This window comes from Microtus oregoni, unplaced genomic scaffold (assembly GCF_018167655.1).
Source record: "Microtus oregoni isolate MIOR12 unplaced genomic scaffold, Mior012 000007F_ref0000211, whole genome shotgun sequence".
Taxonomy (NCBI): domain Eukaryota; kingdom Metazoa; phylum Chordata; class Mammalia; order Rodentia; family Cricetidae; genus Microtus; species Microtus oregoni.
Genome location: NW_024543066.1, coordinates 42,003,644 through 42,030,787, shown reverse-complemented (window position 1 = coordinate 42,030,787; position 27,144 = coordinate 42,003,644). Strand labels below are relative to the sequence as shown.

At 52.7% G+C, this 27,144-nt stretch overlaps 2 protein-coding genes across 2 annotated transcripts; one reads left to right on the top strand and one right to left on the bottom strand.

The window, feature by feature from the left end:
* The first annotated feature begins 563 nt into the window (after positions 1–563).
* Positions 564–8,161, top strand: Tmem151b (transmembrane protein 151B). Its single transcript, XM_041655524.1, has 3 exons — positions 564–976; positions 3,043–3,483; positions 4,184–8,161. The coding sequence occupies exons 1-3, from the start codon at positions 860–862 to the stop codon at positions 5,312–5,314; spliced, it is 1,689 nt and encodes a 562-aa protein (XP_041511458.1). The 5' UTR covers positions 564–859; the 3' UTR covers positions 5,315–8,161.
* On the bottom strand, positions 8,145–27,144 carry Tcte1 (t-complex-associated-testis-expressed 1). Its single transcript, XM_041655525.1, has 5 exons — positions 27,099–27,144; positions 16,460–16,839; positions 14,670–15,238; positions 9,670–10,119; positions 8,145–9,035 (listed from the first exon to the last, which is right to left on the bottom strand). The coding sequence occupies exons 2-5, from the start codon at positions 16,728–16,730 to the stop codon at positions 8,826–8,828; spliced, it is 1,500 nt and encodes a 499-aa protein (XP_041511459.1). The 5' UTR covers positions 16,731–16,839; positions 27,099–27,144; the 3' UTR covers positions 8,145–8,825.

Genomic DNA, 27,144 nt, shown 5'->3' with positions numbered 1-27,144 from the left:
GTGAAGGAGCCAGATTAAGAGATGTCCTTGACCCCTATCTTAGGGCACTGGATACACTTCATTGCTTTTCTGGGGCTCTCTTGTGAGGGGCTTAGCGTCTCCGATCTCTGCCCTCTAAGGAGTCCTTTCTGGGATCTAGCGTCAGTGTCTTCTCTTTCACCCTATTCCGTCCCTCTGGAGTCTGTCTCCTGACTTAACTCCTTACCACGCAATTAGGAGCAACGGTCTTCCCTAGGATGCCCAGACTCATTTTCCAGTCCCCCGTCTTCAGCCTCAAGGAGTTGAGGATGGAAGAGGGACGCTGGTTGACTTCCCAGGGCCCTTCTAGCGAGGGCAGCTGGAGAGGGGTTGAGGCTGCGATCTTCCCAGAATGGGCAGGCAAGAGGAAGATGCGGTGAGCAGGGTTGAGAGAAAGGGTGTGGAGAGCCCCTGTTGCTTCACCCCTTTGGCGGTGTGGTGGTGGTTATTAGGAAGGCTTGGTGAAGGCGGAGTTTGGGGGGCCGGGGGCGGGGCTCTGCTGCACTGGGAGGAAGAGGGGGGGCGCGCTGGCTCCAGCTCGGCTCAGACAAAAGGCGGCGGCGGGAGCGGGCGGGAGGCGGAGCGGCGCCGCGAGGGCCTCAAGGTGACACCCGCCCCCGGCCCCGGCCCCCCCAGCCCGGCCCCTCCAGCCCGCCCTCCCACCCATCCCCCTATCTCCGACCCCCCCTTCGTGCCCTTTCTAGGCCCCCTCCCCCCGGCGGGGGGTGGGGAGCAGAGAGGGCCCCGCCCCTCGCGCCCCCTCCTCAGGGCCAGCGCAGGATGCCCCCGGCCCCTGGCAGCCCCCCGGGAGGTCCTGAGCTCGACGCGCCCCCTCTACGCCATGTCCCCCCCTGGCTCGGCCGCGGGAGAGAGCGCCGGCGGCGGCGGCGGCGGTGGCGGCTCCGGGGTCCCAGAGGAGCCCATGGCAGCGGCGGACGAGGGCCCCGCCCGAGAGGAGGTGAGAGCCGGCGGCCCTCGGTATCCCCGCACGGCCGCGACCCGGCCCCCATCCCCCGCGCCTCGCCGGCCCCCATCCCCCGCGCCTCACACGGTCCCCGCCGGTTCCGCCGCAGAGCGGCCGGCGCCCCGCACCCCGAGCCGGCCGCTGCAGCCGCAGTCCGCGCCGCTGCCCCGACCTGGCGGCCCGCTCAGTACGCGGAGGCGAGGAAGGGGCCGCGCCGGGGGCGGGGCTCGGGGGGTCCTGGGCAGGGGGAGGGGCCCGGGGCGGAGCCTTGCAGACCCCGGGCTTAGCGGAGAGGGGCTACGTCGGCTCCTGGATGAGGATGGTGGGCGACATCCCACCTTGAAAGCCGGGAAGGAGGACTGGAGGGGCTAGGAACCAAGAAGGGTGCCTTGGGGAAGCAATGGTGTCGTCCGAGCTGGGACCACAGGGAAGTCAGACGTGTACAGAGGCCATACGCCCTGGGGTCACTGGGAGAGTGAGAGAGTAAGGGGGCTATTCACCTCTCTCTCAATGCTGGCTGCTCCCCCTAGGGGGCACTAAGCTTAAGAATTTTTGAGTCAGTACTAAGCATGTACCTAATTAAGGTCTTACTTTAGTCTTTTGAGAACTGGAGACAAAGAAACTAAGGGAAATACTGTAAGCCCTCCGCCCCATCCTCCCATGCTCTCTTGTGCACGCCGTGCCCTTTGAACAGGGACAGGAGGACAGTGGGAACAGACTTTCGGGTAGCCTTTTTCAGTTGTACTCACACTGGGACAGCACATAGCCAAGTGGGCATATAGGTACACGCAGGTACCCAGCTTCCAAGGACACAGATCCTGAAAGGCAAGGGTACGCTCCCTTCCTTGCAGACACATGCTGTCCCTCCTACCTATCCACAGAAATCTAGGGCCTGCTGTCTAACTGTACACTTCGTTTCCACTGCTTTCTCTCTCTCTCTCTGGCTGGCCTCAAGGCCAGGCGTGAGGAGCTGAAGGGGCCAGTCACCACTGCAGCAGACGGTTTTGTGTGTGCATGTGTGTGCACACACATGTGCATGGGTGTGCAACAATGTAGAAGGGGTGGGAAGACAAGCTATTTGAGCAATCAGACTCAGCCTTCATTGATTATGTGCCCCATGGGAGTCACTTAGGAAGCAAAGAGAACGAGACATGGGCCCTGCCCTCAGGAGCACTTCATCTGGGAGAGAAGTAGACACATAGACAACTGAGAACGTGCCAAATGCTTTTAACAGACAGACCTAGGAGAGTATCAGAAATTAGTGACAAATGGCTGGGCTCCCAATATCTTCCTCACCCTGATCCCCTCCTCTCCTTAGCCACAGGCCTCTGCCCTTTTGGACTGTCTTGTGTGAAGGGGCCCCAGCCATTCTTTCCCATCCTAGAACAGAGGGGAAGAATGTGTGTTTGTTAGGAGGCAGGTGTGAGCAGTAGGAAGACTTGCGGATCATTAGAAGTGAGATTGGCCTGGGTTAAGGCCCTTCTCCAAGGGAAGTGTTAGATCTCGTCTGTGGGGGCAAAGGAGAGGTGAGTGAGACAAAGGGGCATGCTTCTCTAGAACCCAGGACTGAAACTATCTGCAAGAAGTCAGGGCCCTGTTAAGTGGGGAGATGATGTCAGTGGGTCCTTCCCTACTCTCCTGGGACACTTAGAAGAGGTCTGGGCCAGGGATCTGCCTTCACTAATGCCTGTTTGTCTATTCCTTCTTTCCCATCCACACCTTCTCTTCCTTCATTGCCATCTTGTGTCTGTCTTGGCCTCTCTGGATTCCATCCTATCCATCGGTGTCATTTTTGCTTCCTGGGCCCCCACTTCCACCTCTTGGGGTGTCTCTCTTTGCACTTTCCTGTATTGGCGTTCTGGTCACCTTTTCTGTCCTCATGGCTCTGTCTGGGTCACTTCTGTGTTTATCTCTGGTCACTGGCTCCCATCTTTCTCTTCCTGTTACATTCCTGTCTGTAACCCTTGTGCCGGCCTCTGTCTCTCAATCTTTGTGCTGGGTCCTGCCATTCTGTCTCACTTCGTCCTGTTCTTGGCACCCCTCCCTGCCCATCTAAGCAGCAACGACCCATCCAGCCCTCTTTCACCAAATCTCTCTGCCGTGAGTCCCATTGGAAGTGCCTCCTGCTCTCACTGCTCATGTACGGCTGCCTGGGGGCAGTGGCTTGGTGCCACGTCACCACAGTGACCCGCCTCACCTTCAGCAGCGCCTACCAGGGCAATAGCCTCATGTACCATGACAGCCCCTGCTCCAACGGCTATGTCTACATCCCCCTGGCTTTCCTGCTCATGTTGTACGCGGTCTACCTGGTGGAGTGTTGGCACTGCCAAGCCCGCCACGAGCTGCAGCACCGAGTGGATGTGAGCAGTGTTCGGGAGCGTGTCGGCCGTATGCAGCAGGCCACCCCCTGCATCTGGTGGAAGGCCATCAGCTATCACTATGTGCGACGAACTCGGCAGGTCACCCGATACCGCAATGGAGATGCCTACACTACCACCCAGGTGAGAGGCTGGAGGTGAGTGCAGGCCATTCAAGATGAGAGAGGTTGCTTGGATTGCCTGCCTTTCTCCCCGCTTGTGAGGGAACATGAGGCAGCAGCGAGCCCCCATGGGCACTCAGTAATAACAGCAGACACCAACAGAGCCAAGCTCTAGGCACTTATAAGCGATTTATTTCTTACAACAAACCTATGAAGTAGGTATATCCCATTTTACAAAGGAGCAAATGGGTGTGCAGTAAAAAACCAAACCTGTCCAGGGTCAAATAGTGAGGAGAGGGACCTTACACTCAAGTTAGCTGGCTCCACGGTGGAGTCTGCTCAGAGCGTCCTGACTGCAGATGGCTTCACAGGTATACACTTACCTGTCCAGTGGAGTAATTATTACTGACTACTTATTCACAGCTAAGGAGAGACCTCAGCTCAGAGTGGCCTGGGGTTGCTTCTACTTGGCAGTGCTAGGCTTAAACCCAGGCCTCTGGATCTCAGCCCAAGACTCTTAGAGGAGGTGGGTGTGCGTGGTACAGGGTTTTCAGGGCAACCACCACTTATCGCATTAACTCCCTTAGGGTTGGGAGAGGGAGGGGAAGGAGATGATGATGGAGATGAGCCCAGGTTTTGTGACTTCCGTCTCGGTATTGGGATGGGTAGACAAGCCGCGGTATGTTCCCCTTGCGACTCCAGCCTCCTCCTGCGCGCTGCAGGTCTACCACGAGCGTGTCAACACACACGTGGCGGAGGCCGAGTTCGACTATGCGCGCTGTGGCGTCCGGGACGTGTCCAAGGCGCTGGTGGGGCTGGAGGGCGCGCCGGCCACGCGGCTGCGCTTCACCAAGTGCTTCAGCTTCGCCAGCGTGGAAGCGGAGAACGCATACCTGTGCCAGCGCGCGCGCTTCTTCGCCGAGAATGAGGGCTTGGATGACTACATGGAGGCGCGAGAGGGCATGCATCTTAAGAACGTGGACTTCCGCGAGTTCATGGTGGCCTTTCCCGACCCGACCCGGCCACCCTGGTATGCCTGCTCATCGGCCTTCTGGGCAGCGGCGCTGCTCACGCTGTCGTGGCCGCTGCGCGTGCTGGCCGAGTACCGCACGGCGTATGCTCACTACCACGTGGAGAAGCTCTTCGGCCTGGAGGGGCCAGGCTCGGCCAGCAGCGCGGGCGGTGGCCTGAGTCCCAGCGACGAGCTGCTACCGCCGCTCACTCATCGCCTGCCTCGGGTCAACACGGTGGACAGCACCGAGCTCGAGTGGCACATCCGTTCCAACCAGCAGCTGGTACCCAGCTACTCGGAAGCGGTGCTCATGGACCTGGCCGGACTGGGCGCGCGCTGCGGCGGGGCAGGGGGCGGTGGCTACGCGCCCACGTGTCGCTACGGCGGAGTGGGTGGCCCGGGCGCAGCGGGCGTGGCCCCGTACCGGCGAAGCTGCGAGCACTGTCAGCGAGCGGTCAGCAGCTCGTCCATCTTCTCGCGCAGTGCGCTGAGTATCTGCGCCAGCCCGCGGGCCGGCCAGGGGCCTGGAGCCAGTGCTGGGTGCGGGGGCAGCCGCTTCTCTCTCGGTCGCCTCTACGGTTCCCGGCGCAGCTGCCTGTGGCGCAGCCGGAGCGGGAGTGTCAATGAGGCGAGCTGCCCCACGGAGCAGACGCGGCTGTCGAGCCAGGCCAGTATGCGGGACGACGAGGACGAGGACGACGAGGAGGAGGCCGGGCCACCGCCGCCCTACCACGACGCCCTCTACTTCCCGGTCCTTATCGTCCATCGTCAGGAGGGGTGTCTGGGCCACAGTCACCGACCACTGCACCGCCATGGCTCCTGCGTGGAGACCTCACTGTGACCTCCCGCTCTTGGAGGAAGCCTGCGCTATTCATTCTCCCTCCTGCCCCTTGATGTGTTGTGCTCCCTGTGCGTAGCAGGGGAAGGCAGGATGGTGACAGAGGCCAGGCAGGGTTCGCGTGAAGGCGGGAGGTGAGGGGCACGCCCAGACAAGACTCCAGTGGGCCTGAGACTGCTTCCCTGTACACGGACAGAGGATGGAGAGATTGGCAGCTCTCTGAGAATCCCACTCACCGGGGCAGAGGTGGCTCTTTTTCAGTCCCCACCGAGTTCCTACGGGGACATTTACTTTTCCACACGCACGCGAGGTCCCTCCCACCCCCAGGCTTTCATCGAGTCTTGACTGTTACCAGGCAACAATGATGTGGAACCTGTTTTTTGGCCTCCCCACCAAGGGAACCATCATGGCAGGCCTCAGGAAAGGCATTTGGGGCTTTTTTATTTTTTATTTTTGCGTCGCCCCCCCCCCCAGCCCCTGGGGGTGGGGCAGTGATTTGGTGAAGAGCGGCAGGGCCGGTTTCCAACCACCTACTGAATGAGGCCACTGGCAGCCCAGTATTCCTCTCACAACACCTTGAGAAAGTTCTGACCTCTTGGTGCCGGGTGGGTGAGGCTCGGTGGTTCCTTTCTGCCGCTCCCACCCCGGTTGTTTATTTCACTGCGCCTCAGAGGTCCAGTCCTGGAGGGACTTTTCACGCACCAATGACGTCATTCACCTCGGGGGGGGGGGCTTACTGGCTCTGAAGAGCTGTTGTTAAGGTGCAGGGGGAGGGAAGTGAAGCTGGGGAGGGCACATCCCCGCCCTTTCTGGAAAAGACCCAGCCTCCCATCAATCAGAAGCTTCCTCCCCTGGGTTCTCAGTAGGTGCTTCCATTAAGGAGGTCCATTAAAGTTGGCCAGAGTGAGTGACCAAGTGGACTGAGCTTGAGACACACTTTGGTGTCAAGAGAACTCAGGAGGCAGGTGGGAGAAAGAGCAGAGCTGGTAATGGTGGATGGAGTGAGACCAGCTCTGAAGGGGTGGCGGTGGCGTAGCGTTTCCTCTCGAAGATGCTTAAGAAGTAGTATGTCCCTCACACATGCCTGGGTGCAGCTGAGTCCATCACAAGCCCTAGCTGGAGAGGCACTCAATCCCAGAGGCAGGAGATCAATTCTTGCCAGGCCCTCCACTTCTTATCCTGTGAGCTGAAGTTCTAGGTCTTCAGAAGGGCATCATGCCACAGCCCCAGGGTACCAGCCCCTGTCCTGTCCCTTCAAAGCTTTGACACCAACTTTGCTCTCCCACCCCCTCTGTTTCCTTAACCCCTCCACCCCACTGTACTTCATCGTGCATGTCTGTGTTTGGCCCCTTGCTCTCCCAGCTGTCCTGGCTGAAGCTTTCCAAGCAGACGTAGCACCCAGGGATTGGGCTCACATCCATCCAGTCTTGCTCCCTCTGCTTCGTGCTTTGCCATCACCATAACTCCATCTTCTTGGCCTCCCCTCTTCCTCCTGGCCGTGCCAGGCCTACGCCAACCAATGGGAATGGCCCCCTACCTATGCAACATCTCTTCTGGCTCCCTATCCCTTCTTCCCAGGGGGATGTGGGAAGCCCAAGTTGTGGGGATGCCGTGATCTATGGTTCAGATGGGGGTTGTACTTTCTAGCCATACAGAGATGGTTGGGTGAGGAGGGAAGGGTGGCAGAGAGGGAGAGGTCTGGGCAGACAGAATCAGCGTAGCTGCCCATCAGGATTCCTGGATAGCAATGTCCACTGGCCTACCAACACTGAACCCTCTAGGACCCCGAGTCTGAGTTTGTCCCCGTGTGGGGGTAGCTTGGCTGTTGGAGCACCCCGCTTTTGCTTGAGCAAGGCATCTGCTGAAGCACAGGTGGTGGGGGAGCTGTGGCCTTGGGCCCCAGTTCTTGGCCAGCTGGCACCTGAATGACTTGTTCTCATTTAGGGTCAGCCTGGGTACCTCACAGCTCCAGGGAGGGAAGGACTTGGCTCAGTCTCTGTCACGCTGGGTCCAGAGACAGAGCTTGGCCTTGGGAGAGGAGGAGGGGAAGCCCTGTTATTATTTCTGCCTGACCATTTCTGCCTAGGTCTTTTCATACAGACAGCCTCACCTCCCACACACGCACAGACTTAGAGAGAAAGCAATTCTTTGGTCTCTTTTCTTGGTAGCTTTATTGATTGCCAGGGAAAATGAAAACCAGAAAATTAATTAATCTCTAAAATTAAACTTTACACTGAATGTTCTTGTTTCTCTAATTAGAACCTCTGCTAGCAGCTGTGGCTACACACACACAGACACACACACACCCTCACACCTACATGTTTGCACTCTGGAACTGTCAAGAGGGTGTCAGGCACAGATGGCTGTAAGTTGCCCGGACAGGCACACACATGGTCACTCCCAAGTCCCCTCTGGTGCTCTGTTCTGTGTCTGCTTGTTGCAAAGAGTCCCTGGAGTGCTGGCCCTCCTGGATTGCAGCTGCAGTTCAGTCAGCCGTCTTTTGGCGAGGTGGGCTCTGGGCCACTCAGCTCGAGGAGAGTTGGGAGATAAGGGCCTTGGCCTGAATGGGTCTGTCAGATCCTCTCACGGACCCATAGGCTGATGTGGTTCCTACGGGGGTAGCCCCAGGGTGGGCAGTCTCAGAGAGACAGGGACTCGTGGAGGGTACCTGGAAGACTGTATGTCCTGAGGATAAGGGCTTGTGGGGTGGGCTGGGCCTGGCTCGGGAGAAGACAGAAGAGTTCTGTCAAACTGGGTGCATCACACTGTGGCCTTTTTGTCATGGAATTCCAAGCGCAAAGATTGTACAAATCACACTGGTGGATAATAAAAGTGTGGATGACTCACTGATCCCCTCCTCGGAGTGATGCTTATTCCCTGTCCTTAGTAGGAGGTCTCTGTCTGAGCCCCTCTGTCACTTGTTACCCCTTCCCAGCTTGAGAATTACCGATGACGCAAGGTGTAGAAGTGGGGCACACCAGGATGGTGACAGGCAGGTGGCATCTTCAGGCAGGGTAGGAGAGCAGAGAAAGACAGGCTGTGTGTGTGTGTGTGTGTGTGTGCGTGTGCGTGTGCGTGCGCGTGCGTGTGCATGCGTGTGTGTGTGTGCGTGTGCGTGTGTGTGTGTGTGCGTGTGTGTATGTGTAGATTGAGATCAGAGCTCTAGGGTCTGCTTAGCAGAAAGGGAAAGGGTGGGCCGAGTTGGGGTAGATGGTGTTCATGAAGAGTTTGGGCAGGGAGACTCTCTTTAGAATCGTTCGCCTTCCCTGTTCCTGGAAGCTGATCATTTATGCAGGTCTAGTAATGGCCACTTCCGGGTGCAGGAGTTAGCTTACCCTCTCTTTATCCTTAGGCTCCCTTCCCTACCTCAGCATCTTCATGCTTACAAACTTAAGGAGATTCACGATCCCCCCTTCTCCCCCAGACCCAGGGACAGGCGTAGCAAGGACGTGAGATGAAGGAATGGCTGTTACAGGGACCCATCAGATCACTGTTCAAGCCCTGTCCCCTCATCTTAGCCTACAGAATTCTCAGTACTGTTGTTAGTGATGGATGCCATGAAGTAGCCAGGACTCAAGGTCCGCTGGCGGGTGGCCTCTCGGTTGGCATGCAGAACCTGGCCAATGAGGTACTCGCTCTCCTGGGATACATCTGACAGACGCAAGTCAAACTCCAGGATGGTCTTGTTGTCTGACATGCCTTCTAGGAGCTGTTTCCCGCCATCCTGGGGAGGGGAGAGGCAGAGGGATCATTTTTTATTATGTCCCAGGATCACGTGCACACACACACACACACACACACACACACACACACAGAGAGAGAGATGGGTTACCTTTTGCAAAGCCACATGTAGCCCATCTGTTCGGGACATGGATTTGGGAGGTTGGCTCAGTGGGGAAAGCACTCATGGGCGAGCATGAGAATTGGAATTAGGGTCTCCATAACCCACGGAAATGCTGTGTGGGCGTAGCAGCCCACTTGTAATTCCAGGGGGAGACAGAGGACCTTAAGAGCAAGCTAGCAAGCAAGACCAGTCATTTCACAGAGCTCTGGGTTTGCTCGAGAGACCCTGCCTCAGTGAATAAGGCGGAAGAGCAATTGAGGATGATCCTTGACCTCAACTTTGCATGTCCACATGCATGCACACACGAGCAGAGGCTCATACATGCAAAAACAGGTATGCATGTATGTATACTGCAGGTACATGAAAATGAAAAGAGGAAAAGACGCTGGAGTGCAGATGACAGATGAGAACACAGTCTCTATGCAGTCCACCGCACAGTCTAACGCTTTCCGGCAAGGGTCTACGGTAACTGGATCCCACCCCGTGCCCGCCTGCGCCAGAAGCCATGACTCACCAGCCCGATGTGGTTGCAGGTGAGGTTGAGGCTGATGAGCGTGGTGTTGACGGGGAGCACCTGGGACAGGAGTGTGGCTGTGGGCTCAGACAGCTCATTGCCTCCGAGGTGCAGCCTGGTGAGGCACTTGTTGGTCTCCAGGGCGTGGGCAATTGCTTGGCCACCCTCGTCCTCGATGCAGTTGAGGTGGAGGTTGAGGGAGACAAGGTTGGTGTTGTGTGCCAGGGCGTGAGCCAGCGACTGGGCACCAGGCGCCCGCACTTGGTTATTGGCGAGGTTGAGCACTCGCAGGCGACTGTGGCTCAGCAACTTGGCCGCTGCTCGCGCACCACGGTCTCCAATGAGGTTGTGGGACAAGTCCAGCTCCTCGAGGGCTGGGTGGTCCAGCAGGCTCCGGATTAGGATGCGTGCCTTGTCATCATCCACCTTGCTTCGGGTCAACCTGAAGACCTGTGGGCAGGTAGGAGTGTTATAGCATCTGCCAGTCTGGGATAGCCTGGACTACCTAACTGCCCTGTGCTGGCAGAGAAGGAGGATACAAGGTGACTGGAGGCTCAACACTTGGTATTGGCCACCTGCCTGGCTTTTAAACGGGAGGAGGATCTACCCAACGATACAGAATTGGTGGCAGGTGGCAGTGGGGGAGGGTGTCACCATGGCCAGCCCAGTCTATGCTTTCTGCATTCTTCTGACCAGGCTACTGACAGCGGAAAAACTCACCTATGGCACTGATTGGCATCACAGAACCTTGCAGTGTGGTGTACCAATCCAACCGTGTTTCTCTGGACAACAAATTCTCTTATAATCTGTGACAAGTTCAGCCTTTCCTGCCTCCTCACATGCTAGCATCTCCACACGCTCCCTTTCCACTGACGGCCTCTCTTCTCTTCTCCTGGTCACTAAACAGGACCTGCTACAGCAATCCACCACATGCCAACCGCCCCACGTCAGGTCTCAATCCCAGCTGAGCCATCCCTGAGCCGCGAGCCTCTCTCCTATATATAACTGATGATTGTATTGCTGACAGATTCAGCATGAAGTACATGCAATTTCTTCTCCAGAGACCCGGATCCTCATCTATTCCAGCTCTGCTCCCCATTTCACAATCAAGCTCTTCACAAAACGATCACAGCCACCTTCTCCCTCACTTCCCACTCCCTCCATATCCACAGCTGCCCAGCTTCTGCTTCTGGCGCCCATTGAAGTACCGCCTCCCAGGGACCTCCATCCCATCCTATGGCTCACTCCTGCTGCTTGAAACGTGCCTCTGTCTGGGATCTGTGACAGACACAATGTCATGTCCTCTCCACTCCTCCCTCTGGGATCTGTGAACATGTCATGTTCTCTCCACTACTCCCTCTTTTCTCCACTATCACATGCTAGGCTTCCCTTTGGCTCTTCCTTGTAAGACTCCATCCAAATGCAATGTCACACTTAAGACAGCTCAATTTAGACTCCTTCTCCCAGCATCACATCCCCTGTGCCGCTATCAAGATGATCTCTGCTTTGGGCCACCTCAAGCTGAAACTCATGCTTTCCCCTAGAATGGTCCTCCTATTTTATTCCTTGTCCACCAGTGATTCCTACAGCAGCTGGTCTCATGAGAAGGGGCCTCGACACCTCTGCGTCTTCCTTCTTGTGTCCATCTTCCTTACCTCACAATGGCAGGTGATCTGACTGTATATCTCTCCAGATTCTTTGCTTCATTCATCTTTTCAGATATGACAGTGGCTCATTTGGAAGGGGAGGGGACGGGGACACCGCTTAGAGTCATCTGAGAAGAGATCCTCACTAGAGGACCTAGATCAGATGGGCTGGGAGAATGCCTGTGTGGCTGTCTTGATGGTCAATGATGCAGGAGGGCCCAGCCCACCGTGGGCAGCACCATTCCTAGGCAGGCAGTCCTAAGCTGTATGAGGAAGCTGGTTGAGAGGCAGGAGAGCTAGCTCCAGTGGGTCAGAACTGGCACTGCTCTTGGAGAAGACCAGAGTTCAGTTTCTCCTACCCACATTAAGTCGTCAATAAGTCCAGCTCCAGGGATTCTGAGGCCCTCTATAGGTCTCAGTGAATCTGAACTCATGTGAATGTACCCTCTCGTACATATAATTCATAATAATAAAAATAAACCTAAAAAAAGAAAGCCAGCTGAGTAAAAGCTGGTCTCTGGGCCAGCTCGCAAGCAGCAGTCACCTGTCACTTTGTGCTGGACTTCTTTGGCTGTGAGGGAGTTCCTTGGTTAGAGGCAGTGCTATGTGGAACAGCAAGCAGGCCTTCCTTCACGTCCCTGCCTTGACTCCCTTCAGTGGGGACTGTGACCTGGGAGTGGAAGCCAAATCCCTTTTCTCCCCTAAGTTGTTTTGCTCAGAGTGTTTTTTTTTTTTTATCACATCAACATAAAGGGCACTAGAAGAGTCTTACATAGCCCAGGCTGGCCTTGGACTTCCTATATAGCCAAAGACAATCCTTTAGCTTCTGATCCTCCTGCTTCTGCATGCTTCTGCTGGGATCACAGGTGCAGGCCGCCACACCTGGCTTATGAGGTGCATGCTAGACAAGTGCCCTGCCAGCTGCGCTCTACTTCCAGCCCCAACCCTCAACTTCATCTGCACTTGCAATGGTCTCCTAGGTGACCAGCCATGTCTACTGTGGCTCTGTCCAGGGCATTCTCTTCCATAAGCACAGTGGCTTTTTCCATATGTACAGTCCAGTACCCTTGGATGGCACTTTACTTTGGATGAGGTAGACAGCCCCCTCGCCCACCCCCACAAAGATCCCTGTGCTAAAGCTTGGTGCCCTCTGTGATGCTGAGAGATGCAGACTGATGGAATGCAGCTAGGTCACTAGGGACACTGCCCCTGGAAGAGATGGGGAGGCTCTCTTGGGAACCAAGTTCTTGCAAGAGTGCTTTGCTTGTTCCCTTCTCCCTGCTTTCCCACCACTAGAGTAGGAGAAATAGTGTGGTCTGTGAGTCCTTTCAGCTGCCAGAATTTAAGCCAACTATGCTTCTCCCTCTCTCCTTCATGTCTTCTGTCTTATTAAAAGAATATTTTTAAGTGTGTTACTCGTGTGTGTCTTTGTGTGGGTGTGTGGGAGGCAGGAAGAGAGTCAGAGCCCCTAGAGCTGGAGTTACGGGCAGTTGTGAGCTCATGTAGGTGCTGGGAACTGAAACCGTGTCTTCCACTAGAGCAGTATGTACTCGTAACTACAGAGCCACCTCTTTATTTTCTGGGGGACAGGATTTCCTGTAGTTCAGGATGATCTCCACTTCACCATGTAGCCAGGAATTGCCTTGACCGTTCAACCTTCCTGTCTCCAACTGCGGAGTGCTGGTATTACAGGCATGTTATACCGCACTTGGTTCATACAGAGCCGGTGATCCAACCCAGGGCATCGTGCGTGCAAGGCAAGCACTGTTGCAGCTGGGCCCCTCCCGTATCCCAATTTTTGTATTTTTATATTGTGGTGCTGGGAATTGGATCCCGAGACTCATGCCCGCTAAGTATGGGCTCTGATTTCCAGCCCCAGACTGAGCACGTTACGTGTTACACGTCTCTACAGGTCTTGTCGCTGTGATAACATCCTGACAAAGGTAAGTGAAGGAAGGAAGTGGTTATCCAGCTCCAGTTTCAAAGGTATGGTTCATCATGGTGGGGAAGCAACATCAGCTGCTGGGCTCCGTGAAAACCTTGGAAAAAGTCAAAGTCCTCAGCTCCCCAGCTTTGCAGCCAGCCCTCAGACTGACAGCATCAGGCCCTGTCCCAGGTGCTGAAGATGCAGAAAGAAGCAAAATTGCACCATTTGTGCCCTGTGGAGCGAGCAGTCTGGTGGGATGAAAGATGAACAGTGATATAAATGTGCAGTTGCAGCTAGGCTACGACTGTCAGATTTCACAAATAGAAACACGGGACGTCCAGTTAAATCCGGATTTCAGATAAAAGCCACAGTGTTTGGATGTGTAGCCCAAACATTACAAGGGGCATACTTGATGTCTGAAATTCTCAATATAACCAGTATGTTGGTTAATATCACCAACTTGACAAGATCTAGACTAACCCAGAGATGAGCATCTGGGCATTTCTTTGGGGGATTATCTCGTTAAATAGCTAGCTAAATTACCTCGTTGGACTCCCCACCTCCCTTTTCCCCTTTGAGACAGGGTTTCTCCGTGTAGCTTTGACTGACCTGGAACTCACTCTGTAAACCAGGCTGGCCTCAGACTTACAGATCCCCCTCTGCCTCTGCCTCTTGAGTGCTGAGATCAAAGGCATGCACCATCATGGCCCAGTTCATTTAGTTAAACCTTAAGTGTGGGTGGGGTCCTGGATTGAATACAAAGGAGAAAGTTGAGTACCACTACTCCATGCTCTCGGCCTCACCAGTTCCCCAAGCCCTTGCCACCATAGCTTCCCTGTCATGATGAACCGTGTCTTTGGAATGGTAGCCAAACAATTGCTTCCCTCTTTAAGTTGCGTCTGTGAAACATTTTAACCACAGTGACAAGACAAATGAGTGACAACGAGCTATCCTGCTGTAGTAGTGCTTTTAAACTTTCACCAGCAGCAGGGGCCAGACCCAGGGCCTCACACATGCTAAGAACACTCTTTGTCTCTGAGCTGCACCCTCATCCCAGGCAGTTTTCACTTTGATCAGTCCTCAGCATCACATAGACCCAGCGTGGTGTGTGCCTGTAATCCCCACACTTGGGTGTGTTTGTGTTACTAATGTGCATGTGTGTGGAGGCAGGAGGATAAGAAATTAAAGGTTATTTTCAGCTACCAGCGAGTTCCAGGCCAGCCTAAGCTATTTGAGACCCTGTCTCAAAAAAAAAAAAAAAAACCCAAACATTGTTTCCAAAAACCCAAACATCTAAACACTAAACAATCTCCTTCTCTATTGATGGATGAGAATGAAATGGGAGAAGATAGTAGGAGGGGAAGAGGTGGGGAGAAGCAGTCCTAGGGGTACTGAGAAGGGAGGAAGAAGAGTTGGGGGGGTGGTACCTTGAGGGTGTGGCAAGCTTTGATGGTGGCCGCCAGAGAGTGGCAGTCTCGAAAGGTGAAGAGGAAGAGGTTCCACTCGAAGTTCATGCCACAGTCTTTGACACCGTACACCAGGTCCAGCTCCTCCAGGTGCTTGAGGCCAGCCACCAGACTCTCCAGCTGGTAGTGGTCCTTCTCCGGCTCGTTCCCCTCTCCCTCACTGCCAGAGTCGGACTGTTCCTCAGCCTGGGGCGGGGTTGGCAGCCTCACAGGTGGGAGGAATTGATCCACTTGGATGCGGCGCACGTAGTTCCTGCAGAGGGGCAGCAGATCCAGGATCACATTGGGGTCCGTGGTGCCTGGGATGAAGAACTTCAGCAGGTTCTCCAGGTGTCTTTCAAAGAACATACGCTTCCAGCTCCCACCATGCTTGGCCACGTGGCACACGGGCCAGCGCTTGATGCAGCAGCGGTGCCAATAGTTCTCGTCATCGATCAAGTTGGCGGTCACCGTCAGTGGCAGGTCATGGGGTAGGTGGCTCAAGACCTTCTTTTGGTGCTCTGGGAGCAGCTGCTTCAGGATAGGGTTGTCTTTGGGGATGAAGGAAGAAAAACAGGGTTCAGCCACAGGACTAGGAATGTCACAGCATGGCGCCCTGGGCTGTCCTGCCCAGGGACACTGAGGAAATGGAAGGCACTTTGTGCTCTTGGGAACTTTGCTCTGAGAGGAGAAACAGTCTCTTAAACAGACACTCTTTAGGGTTCTCTTGTCTGCTGGCCATTGCACCAGGCAGTATCTGGTCTCATGCTAACTCCCCTGGAGAAGAATGGATGAATGGACCAGACACAAGTGTCTTATCTAGTCTATTGGGAGAGACAGCTGACTTCTGGGACTGACTCCAATCATTCATTTCAGAATAACTGCATGTACTCTAACACCTACTATGTGCCCAATGATTTGGGAAAAATGAGGGAAATATGGGGCCAGGAAGATGGGTCAGTGAGTAAAGAATGCTTACTGAGAGAACCGGGGGCCCACAGTCCACCCCAGGACTCACACAGAGGTGGAAGGAAAGAGCTGACTGCGCAAGGCTGTCTTCTGATCTCCACACGTGCGCTGTGTTCTGTGGTGAGTGCCCTCCCACTCCCGCCTCCCTTTCTCTCTCTCACACACCAACATATTTTAAAAATGGCCAGGGAGTGGTGGTGTGTGCCTTTAATCTCAACACTCAGGAGGCAGAGGCAGGTGGATCTCAGTGAGTTCAAGGCCAGTCTGGTCTACAATTCAAGTTCCAGGACAGCCAGAGCTATTACACAGAGAAACCTTTTCAGAGAGAGAGAGAGAGAGAGAAAACAAACAAACAGACTTGGCCCTGGCCTCTTGGAGTTCATATTTAGCTTGCTGGGGCACATGGCCAATCAATAAACAGCAGTGGAACATGTTGCATTAGGTGGCCAGGCCTCAGGAAGCCCTTGTCCCATAGAATAGGAGAGGGCCACTACTTTTCTCTGGAAAAAGTACACCAGGAATCCATCTGCGTCTTGGAAGACTCCAGCAGATGGGAGACGAGAACCAGAAGCTTCCTGGAGGAGGAAAAGAGGATGTGGCTAAGACTGAACTTGCAGGAGAGAGCAGACATGACCAGAGAAGAACAAAAGCACGGAGGGCACATTGTGTGTGTGAGGTGTGTGTGTGTCTGGGGTGGGAACAGCAGGAGACACCACTGGTACTGGATGGGAGTGAATTTGAGAGTGCTTCCAGGCCTGGGTATGATGGTCCCCCCTTCTCCAGCCCAGGGCAGATGAACTCACTCTGGAAGTTCTTGACGATATGTTGAATGCAGAGTTCTGTAAGGAGTGGTACAATGGCCAGAGTCCACTCTGCGTCCTCGGAGATGATCCGACGCATGCGCCGTACATTTGTGCTCTTGGGCTTCAGGTGGATTGGGGAAGGGTTTGGGGAAGTCTTTAAGGGTGACGTCCCGGAGCTGGCACCACTTGCAGTGGAAGCCTGGTGCTGGAGGTTGAACGCGGACTGGCTGTGAGTCCTGAGGCCAGATGTTGCTGACGGGCTGTCCTGCATGTCGGCTGCGGACAAGGCAAGGGCAGGAAGCCCTTTGGCAACTTATTACGGGAAATTTCTTAAACTGGACGATCCTTGATGCAGGCAGGATATGAGATGGGGGTCGTGGCTTGAGCAAAAGGAAGTGGGGACAGTGTTACTTGGGGGGATTTAAGTGGCACAGAGTGGTGCTTACATGGCAGTTTCTGGAGGGGAATAGACACATGAGAATCTCGAGACTGGCAGTGTGGCTTTGGGCAAGTGAGCAAATGTTCTGGATTTCAGATGATGCCCCTCTGTGAAGTGAGGGTCATAGCTATCTATAGGATTATTAGAGGAGTTGATGAAAATAACGCATTCAAAGGGCCACCGTGTGTGCAAGGAACAGCTCCGAAGTTTAGATGATAGTTATTAAGCATTAAGTCATTCCTGTAGTCTGGTATTCATTTTGGATATTGACTCATTTATCACAAAAAGTGGGAGCGGGGGAGATAGAGAGATGGCACTGAGCAGTTAAGTGCAGTTAAGAGCACTGGCTGCTCTTCCAGAGGATCCTGGTTCAATTCTCAGCACCCCCGTGGCGGTTCACAGCCATCTGTGACTCCAGTTCCAGGGGATCTTACACCCTCACATAAACATACATATGCAAAAAATACCAATGAACGTAAAATTGAAATAAATAAAAAATGTTTTGGAGATAAGAACTCATTATTTTCATCATTTTTCCCCCTGATGGGTAACAAAGCACAGAGAGGTCATTGAACACTGAACAAGAGGGAACGTATTTTTATTTTTTAAAGTGTGTGTGTGTGTGTGTGTGTGTGTGTGTGTGTGTGTGTATGTGCATGCACATGTGTGCATTGAGGTCAGCATTGGATTCCCCTAGCACTGAAGTTGCAGGAGTTGTAAGCAACTGATATGGTCCTGAGGCTGAGAACTGAATTCAGTCCCTCTGCAGTAAGTGCTCTTAACCAGTGAGCCACCTTTCCGGTCCAGTCATGTTGTGGATTGTTCCTGTACTGCCCCTCTAAGGGTGAGCAGGAGGGAGGATACAGAATGCCAGAGGAGAGAGCTGTAGTGAGCAACTGTCTAGGTCCCTGTTCCTGGTGACGTGACTGAGAACACTGGCCAACAGTGTTGGGTGCAGGCCTCATGCACTACTTTCTCTTTATATTTATTTATTTTGAGGCAAGGTTTCAGGTTTCCAATGCTGGCCTCCAAGTTGCTATGTAGTAGAAGATGGCCTTGGACTGCTGATTCTTCTGTCTGTACCTCCCAAACACTGGGGTTACTTCATCAGTGTAGTTACACGTCATCACACCCAGGGTTACGTCATCAGTGTGGTCATACGTCGTCACACCCAGGTTCACATCATCAATGTGGTCATACGACATCACATCCAGGGTTATGTCATCAGTGTGGTCATACGTCATCATACCCAAGGTTACATCATCAATGTAGTCATACGACATCACATCCAGGGTTACATCATCAATGTAGTCATACGTCATCATACCCAAGGTTACATCATCAATGTGGTCATACGTCATCACACCCAGGGTTATGTCATCAGTGTAGTCATACGTCGTCACACCCAGGTTTACATCATCAATGTGGTCATACGTCATCACACCCAGGGTTACGTCATCAGTGTAGTCATACGTCGTCACACCCAGGTTTACATCATCAATGTGGTCATATGTCATCACACCCAGGGTTACTTCATCAGTGTAGTTACACGTCATCACATCCAGGGTTACGTCATCAGTGTGGTCATACATCGTCACACCCAGGTTTACATCATCAGTATGGTCATACGTCATTACATCCAGGGTCATCAGTGTAGTCATACGACATCACATCCAGGGTTACATCATCAATGTAGTCATATGTCATCATACCCAAGGTTACATCATCAATGTAGTCATACGTCATCACATCCAGGGTTACGTCATCAGTGTAGTAATACGTTGTCATACCCAGGGTCATGTCATCAGTATGGTCATACGTCATCACATCCAGGATCATGTCATCAGTGTGGCCATACGTCATCACATCCAGTGAGACTAGCACTGGGATGGAACCCAGGACTTTCTGCTTACATCAGGCAAGCTCTGCCAACTCAATCATACTCCCAGTACCTGTCTTTAAACTTCCTAGCATCCACATTTAAAGAGTAAACAGAGGGGCTGGAGAGATGGTTCAGCAGTTAAGAGCACTGGCTGCTCTTCCAGTAGACTTGGGTTTGATTCCCAGCACCCACATGGTGGCTCACAACCTTCTGTAACTCCAGAACTAAGGGATATAACCTCTTTCCCTGTCTTCCAAGGGCACTTAGCAAACGTGGTGCATGGACAGCATGCAGGTAACATACATATATAACAATTTTTATGTTGTTTCATTTTCCAAGACAGGGTTTCTCTGTGTAGCCCTGGCTGTCCTGCAACTAGCTCTTGTAGACCAGGCTAGCCTTGAACTCACAGAGATCCTCCTGCCTCTGCCTCCTGAGTGCTGGATTAAAGGTATGTGCCACTACCAGTGACCAAAACTTTTTAAATATGGAAGAAATAAAGGCTTAAGTAGAGCTGGGGGTATGGCTCCACAGCCGAGCTTGCCTAGCACCCCCAGCTTTAAACAAACAAAACAAAACCCAAAACCAAAAAAGCCTACAAACAAACAAAACAACAAAAACCCCAAAACAGGTGAAATTAATTTTATAATTAACCCAGCGTGCCCAAAATATTATCATTTAAATGTGTAATCTTTGTAGTTTGTTTTTATATTTTAATTTATCAAGTGTCTATCTGTGTCTGCACATAAGGGTGTGAGTGCATACGGATGCCCATGGAGTCAGGGCGGGTGTCAGATCCCCTGGGGCTTGAGTTTGGGTGTGAGCCAACAGATGTGGGTGCCCCGACGTGGGTCCTCTGAAAGACCAGTCAACAAGCCCTCTTAATAGCTGGGCCATCTCTTCAAACCTCTGCGTAAAGGTTTTGAACAGGAAGAACAGGTCCCTTTGTGTTCACATCAAATCTGAGCCTGTGGCAAGGGGACGAGAAGGCACAAGCTTGACCAGAGTGTCAGTGCCTCTCCTCACACTCCTCACTCACAGCCACTCCTTCTTCAGTCTCCCCTCATACCAGACGGTGGCAGGCAGGCGTGGGAGGCGAGAAGGCAGCTAAATATGGGCCCGAAGACAGAAGACCAAGGATGCTGTCTGGGTCTGGGGGACCTTCCTGCTGCAGGCACCCTGCCAGTGACCTGGAGGCAGTACAGGGGTGTCTGGCCCTCTGCCCATCCTGGGGATCTTTCCTTTGTGCCACAGGGAGTGTGACCAGTGAGAGGGAGCACCCTGCTCCAGCAAAGGCGTCCTTGGCAGAGGGAGGGACCAGATGGTACTCCCTAGCCTGCCAGGCAGCTCGAAGAGGAAAAGCCTGGGGAGAGGGGCCCTGCAGAGAAGATATTTATGCATTATGTCATCCTGTATGCAAATAAAATGCAAATTCACAAACCGTGTCCATCTTCAACTAAAGCCTTTAATCCCAGCACTTGGAAGGCAGAGGCAGGTGGATCTCTGTGCGTTTGAAACTGTTTGTGACTCTCTCAAAAGAAAAAAGGACAGAGCTGAAAGTGGGTACCATTTACACTGTTTCTGACTTGCTATGTGACCTTAGCCAAACTGCATAACCTATTTGGACTTCAATTTCTTCCCTTTCTTTATCTGTAAAATGGGATAATAATGTTTTCCTATGTAGACCTCTGTGGAGATTTCTGTCTGGAGCGCTGAGATGCGGCCTCAAATGGATGCCAGGTTTCTGAGACTTGTCCCTATCTCTACAAAAGAGGTGAAGGGCAATGGGTCAGCGGTGACTTGGGAGTTAGAGGCTGGAAGGGGCTCAGAGGCAACAGGTTAGGCCCCTCCTGCTAGGCCTGCGTCTGGACTCCTGACTTCTAGGCCTAAACATCACATGATTCCCTAGGATACCTGTGGTCCACACAGGGACCCAGGAGCAAGCTTGGCAGGAAGGCCCAAGTTCCTGGTAGGTGTGGCTTTAGAGTTGGGGTCTCCGGCATCATTCACCTGCCACCAGTCCCACTAGCTTGGGGCATGGTCCTGCTCCTTCTTCCTAGGAGGCCGCATCCCAGCTGGGGCCAGCTGCGAGCCCCTCAGTGCTGCTGTCTTTTACTCTGGGTATCAGGCAGTTCTTCCTTAGGTCTAGCTCTGGTTGCTTTTGCTGCTGTTTTGTGTTTGTAGTCTGCCTCTGGCAGAGGTCACAGAGCAGCGCATGACGCTGACAAATCTCTCAGGAGAAGGGGTAGAGCCCCCCCACCCCCATAGCTACTGCAGGTTCAGCAGACATAATCAGAGCCCCTGCCAGCCTTCCATGTTTACACAAGTACTCATGCCCTGGGTCTGATGTCTTCTGGTTTTTTATTAATTTATTTTTAATTGTTTTGAGACAGGGTCTCACTTTGTGGCTCTGGGTGTCCTGGAACTCACTGTGTAGACCAGGCTGGCCTTGAACTCACACAGCTCTGCCTACCTTTGCCTCCTGGGTTCTTGGATTAAAGGCATGGACCATGCCTGGCCTGATGCCATTATTTTTTTAAAAAACTTTTAATTTTTTTTTTGCCTGATGCCATTTTTAAGGCAAATATTGAAAACAATTACATTATAAGGTCAGAGTTGACCATTTTCATTTAATCTCCCTTTGAATGTTTTAAATTATATTATTTGGAATATGGAGATTAAATACAGGGCCTTGCAGATAGCAGCCAAACATTCTACCACTGAGCCATGCCGCCAACCTGCTGCTGCTGCTTCTTCTCCTTTTTTCCTTTTTTGAGACAGGGTTTCTCTGTGTAACCCTGGCTATCCTAGAACTTATTGTGTAGACCAGGCTGGCCTCAAACTTGCAGAGATCCACCTGCCTCTGCCTCCCAAGTGCTGGGATTAAAGGCATGTGCCACCACTGCCTGGCTTTATTTTTTATTCTTGAACTCATTCTGTCACCTGGGCAGACCTTTGAACTTCCTATCTCCCTGTGGACACCTCCCCGGCAGTTGGAATTACAAACCCGCACTACCTTGGCTATGAAGAGGTTTTTTAATGGAAAGTGATTACCAGGCACAGCTGGGTCCGGTGGTGCAGACCTATAACCCCTGCTGCAAGGAGGCCGAGGGAGAAAGATTAAAAATTCAAGGTCGGTCTGGGCAATTTAGTAAGACTCAGCTTAGTGATAGAACATTTGCCTAACATGCTTGAAGCCATGGGCTCAAACCCTAGTACTGCCAAAAATAAGAAATAAAATCAAATAACCAGAGAGTTCATCTGTAGAGATTCTAGTTCCATGTGTTTTCAAACATCTATTTTGAGGACTGGGGGCGTAGCGCAGTTGGTAGAGTGTCTGCCTAGCATTTTGGAAGCCCTGGGTTTGATCCTGTTTAAACTGGCTTCGTGGTACACATCTGTAACCCCAGCACTTAGGAGGTAGAGTCAGGAAAATCAGAAATTCAAGGTCATCCTTGGGCTACACGTCACAAACAAATCAACAACAACAACAACAAAAATCTATTTTGAAAAACTATTTCAGAAACAGGAGTTGGTGTACGCTGCTCTTGCAGAGGGCTTGAGTTCAGTTCCCAGAACCCACGTAGGCAGCTTGTAACCAGCTCCAGCTCCAGGGGGATAAAACACAAGCACATTTAGCTTCAGAGGGTACCTGCACTCAAGTGTACATATCCACACAAAGATGCACAGTTAAAAATAAAGCAAGTGGGCTGGCGAGATGGCTCAGCGGTCAAGAACACTGGCTGCTTTTCTAGAGGATCGGGGTTCAAGTCCCAGCACCCACATGGCAGCTCACAACTGTCTATTTTCAGTTCTAGGGGTTCTGACACCCTTACACAGACACACATGCAGGCACAGCACCAATGTACATAAAATAAAAATAAATAAATAATTAATTAATTAAAAACTAAGCTTTGAGAGAAAGAAAAACAATCTACTGGTAATACATCAAAGGACCCTTGGTAGACCAGTGAGAAAACAATCCCTTGGCTGTGACACTCCCACCTCTTCCTCTGCCTCTCACGCCATCTTTTTTTTTTAATTTTATGCGTATAAGAGTTTGCCTGAATGTATATCTGTGTACCGAATACATGCCTGGTGCCTGAGAAGGCCAGGAGAGGACACTGGATCTCCTGGAACTGGAGTTACAGCATTTGTGAGTCCTCTGGAGGAGCAGTCAGTGCTCTGGACCTCTGAGCCAATGTCTCTCCGCCCCCGCTCCCCACCGTTTCCAGGATGCCTGCAGACCTTGCCTCAGGCACTGTCCATGGTTCTGTCCACCACTCTCCAATCTCTTTTGAGTTTCACACTCAGGTCCTGAGGCTTCCATCCGAGTCCCTTCAGACTCAACCTACACAGAAGATGGAGCTGAAAGCAGGTAGCCAGCCTCTCCTGCAGGCCACACAGGTACCGGCCTGTCCCCTCTTAGTTCTCTTTCTCCTCACTTTGTGCCTGTCACATAGAGCTCCGGCTGCTCGGCACCTGGCCCTGGCGTCCAGGCTGGTCCCCTCACAGACAGCCCTGCACAGCTATGGTGGCCAGCCTCTTCAGTGGCCCACCATTGCCCGAGGACACAAGTCAGCTCCCTCAGCCCCTCAGAGGACAAGGGCCTTCTGCCATGACTGGTGGTTCTCTGAAATGAAGTCTCCTCTCACCCAGGACACTGAAGTCTAGTCGGGCTTTAGCTCGAGCCATTCCTTAAACTTGGGATGCCCTTCTTACCCTCTTCTAGGAAAGAGACAAACTTCCATCCCTGACTAGTTAAATCACCACTTCGTCACCCCCACCTCACCCCACCAACCCCTCAGCTGGAGCCTCAGCACCCCAAGACCCCTATGTCCCCTAACCCTGTGTCCCAATCTACAGCAGAGCTCTGCATCTTGGATCTGCATCCCCAAACCCAGTGCCAGGTCTGCCTTAGGCAGGTAGCTGCTTTGGGTCTGCCCTGTTTGCTTCTAATAATAGATTTTGAAGAGTATCCTATTGGCTCCAGCGAGTGATGGGCATGGCTTCCTAAAGTCAGCCAATCAGAGACTTTCTTAGGATTTGTCCAAGTAGAGGCAGACTGAAGGAAGGACGCTGTGTGTCCTTGAAGGCACAGGAGCCCCACAGCTGGGAGTCACTGTGCCTGACTTATTCGGAGCTTATCTGCCGCTGCAGAGGGCCAAGCCTGGTGGGGACCAGCAGTGACGAAAATCAGGGTCACACAGGTCTCAATAAGCAGCCTCCTTACAAGTCCCTGTCTTTCTCCTTTGGGACCACAAGGTCCTGAGCATTGCTCACTGTTTGGGGAATAAAATGGAGAACCCCTAAATCAGAAGCTCAAGGTCATCTTCAGCTAGATAGGAATTCTGAGGTCGACCTGACCTTACGTGAAGCCCTGTTGAAAAAGTAAAAAAGAGAAAGGAAAAGGGGAGGGAGATGGGGAGAAGCAGAGGAAAGGGAGAGACAGGCTCGCCACTTACATCATTCTCTAGTTGGGCTTAGTCTGGCTGGCTGTCGCCATGAGGTGGTATTGAGTGGCATCTTATTCCCTGGGAGACTGCAGGGATGGACAGAAACCCATTAGCTAGGGATCCATGGGGCAACCAGACACCCCCAAAGGCTCACAGGAGGGAGACAGTTCCAGAAGAGACAGAAAGACCACCTTCCTGTAGAGCAATGAGTGGCTCTCAACCTTCCTAATGCCGCAACCCTGTAATACAGCTGACCAAGCCCCCAACCATACAATTATTTTTGTTGTTACTTCATAACTAATTTTGCTACTGTTATGAAGTATAATGTAAATATCTGATATGCAGATGGGCTTAGGTGACCCCTGGGAAGGGGTCATTTGACCCTTTTAGGTTGAGAACTTCTGTTCTAGAGCCTTGTCTCCCTTGGGAGCCATGGGGTAGGGAGAGCATTGGAGTTAGTACTACAAGTGTGTTCAAGGTCGCACTCCCTTCTCCATGGCAGGAATCTTTTTGGCCTTCCAGAGAAGCTGGGGCCACCAGGAATGTGTGTGTCTTGTGTGTCTGCTGTGTGATGTCCCTACTTGGAGTGGGGAAGCGAGAGGGTGAGGACTTGCATAGTTGACTTTCATCTTGGGGCCTGTCTCATGGCCCACGGACTTGACCTTGCTGTGTCTCCAGCACCAAGCACAGGCAAACAGGACCACTACTGGCAGGGAAAGCAATCCTTTCTCCAACTCCATCTCCATGTCCTCAGGACCAGGGGAGGGATGTGAAACCACAGAAGGTGACATCCTCACAAAGTTACGACTCTAAGGGTTGGGGATTTTTAGGCCTTGGTATAGGTAATAAAGAAATGGTCTCTCACCTTGGCTAGGGTTGTCCTCATTTTGGATGGCTTGTATGTGGTGGGTGGGTGGTCTGGGCTTAGAGTCTTGGTTGTGTGTAGCTGTGGTTTATTGCACTGCAGGGCATTAATAGCACATGCTCACCAGGGGCGCTACAGTGGCCAGCTGAGTGTCAGGCCCTGGACTGCCATATCCTAACTCTGCCTCTCACACCTGCAAGACCTTGGGCAAGGACTTAACCACACCGAGTTTCAGGGGCATCAGCTTTCAAATGGGATAGTAATTACCTCCATCACGTGTCACTCATGTAGACAGTTAAGGAACTAAAAGGTGTGGCATTTCATGCAGGCTTGGCTTAGAGCCAGTACTCAAGGCATGAACATTAGAAGAAGCTAACGGTGCACTATGCGAAACTCACTAAGCTCTCTGAGTCATAGGGGAGGCTTGTCATTATAACACCAATGTCCCCACTTAACACAGGAGGAAACGGAGGCTTAGAAGGCTGAAGGAACTTCTTGTCACCTAGCCAGCAAGTGAGAGCCACGCTTCTTGTGCGTGTCTGTCCAGGGAGCCCTTTTACTTCTCTGAGGTGCAGCTTACTTCCCCCCCCCCGCCTTTTTTTTTTTTGTTTTTTGGTTTTTCGAGACTGAGTTTCTCTGTGTAGCTGTAGCCCTGACTGTCCTGGAACTTGCTCTGTAGACCGGGCTGGCCTCAGATTCACAGAGATCCGCCTGCCTCTGCCTCTCGAGTGCTGGGATTAAAGGCGTGCGCCCCTCTCTAGTCAGTCTTCTGCCACTTTCTCCCACCATGGAGCCCAGCTGTCGCCTCCAAAGCCCGGCATCCTTATCCTAATTCATTATTGGCACTAGAAACTTCCAGATCATCGCTGACACCTTGGCTTGAGGTCCCCACAGGGCCCAGAGACTATCTCAGTTTTACTCTTCTGCCCTGCTCATGCTGGCTCTTCATGTTGCTCACAGACCTGGATCAAGCTCGGATCTCCAGCATTTCTGTTTCCATCCTTCCTCAAGTCACCAGTAAAATCTGGCCATGTCAGAGAGGTTCCTGTCACCTACGCAGGAAAGTGAAGAGCCCTGCCATGCCCGTGTTCCTCTCAAAGTGTAGCTGTGATGGTCTGCTGGGGGCCTTGGTGTCTCCACTAACCTCTCTTGCCTTCTCAGTCAGTTCCCCCCTTTACCCCCAGGGTCCCCCCAAGGAGAACTCTCAGGCCTCAGGTTCCTGTTTTCAGGACCCTGGGCTTTTGTTTATATCTTCCTTAACCTCTCTTTTCTTGTCCAAATTCCCTTTGTGAATTCCCAGTTTCTGGGACTAAAGAAAGATTTAATCTATCTATCTATCTATCTATCTATCTATCTATCTATCTATCTATCTATCTATCTATAGTTTCTCTGAGAGCCCTGGTTTGGTCTGACCCAGAGAGATATCTTGTTCATAATCCCTGGGCCCTCCTCCTCCAGCTCAGGCTCCTTTATCTGCTGTACCGAAGGGGACACTAGCAGTAGCTCCCCAGGGCTCCAGCCGAGCTTCCTCAGCCACCCCAGCAGGAAAGCACAGCTTCAAAGATCAGCAAGTCCCTCCTCTTCCCCTCGGTAACCCTGAGAGACTAGGCCCATGGGGGACTTGAGGGAGGTGCGGAAGCCACTGCACCTGCAGCATTGACCTCAGCTGAGAACTGGAGACCCTCCTCTTCTTAGGACCCCCACTTTCTCTACTTCAACTTTAGGCCTCTGGATCAGTTTACAGATAGTCGCCCTGTGGGATGCAGAGCCGGCAGAGTCCCACCTTTACAAGACTGGGATGAGCTACGGGGCCTCAAGTAGCCGCAGAACAGGTTCTCCCACTCATTACAGAAAACATGAGGCTAAGATGATCGCTGCAGAGCCACAGACCCGCGTGGGTTGCAGGAGCTGGTGGGGCTTTCGCGCTAGACCAGTATGAGTGGGATCTGAATAGGGAGACCAGAGCTGAGCATCCCTTTGCCCAGAGATCACCTCACCTGCTCAGGGAACCCAGGAGTTTGCTCTCGCTCGCGGTTGGCGCTG

Excerpts from the sequence above, each read along its gene's own strand:
- Tmem151b (XM_041655524.1), top strand. The coding sequence starts at position 860 with ATGTCCCCCCCTGGCTCGGCCGCGGGAGAGAGCGCCGGCGGCGGCGGC. Across the intron at positions 977-3,042 it reads AGGGCCCCGCCCGAGAGGAG|CAACGACCCATCCAGCCCTC; the intron begins GTGAGAGCCGGC and ends CCATCTAAGCAG. Across the intron at positions 3,484-4,183 it reads ATGCCTACACTACCACCCAG|GTCTACCACGAGCGTGTCAA; the intron begins GTGAGAGGCTGG and ends TGCGCGCTGCAG.
- Tcte1 (XM_041655525.1), bottom strand. The coding sequence starts at position 16,730 with ATGCAGGACAGCCCGTCAGCAACATCTGGCCTCAGGACTCACAGCCAG. Across the intron at positions 15,239-16,459 it reads TATCGTCAAGAACTTCCAGA|ACAACCCTATCCTGAAGCAG; the intron begins GTGAGTTCATCT and ends TCATCCCCAAAG. Across the intron at positions 9,036-9,669 it reads CCTGCAACCACATCGGGCTG|GATGGCGGGAAACAGCTCCT; the intron begins GTGAGTCATGGC and ends TCCCCTCCCCAG.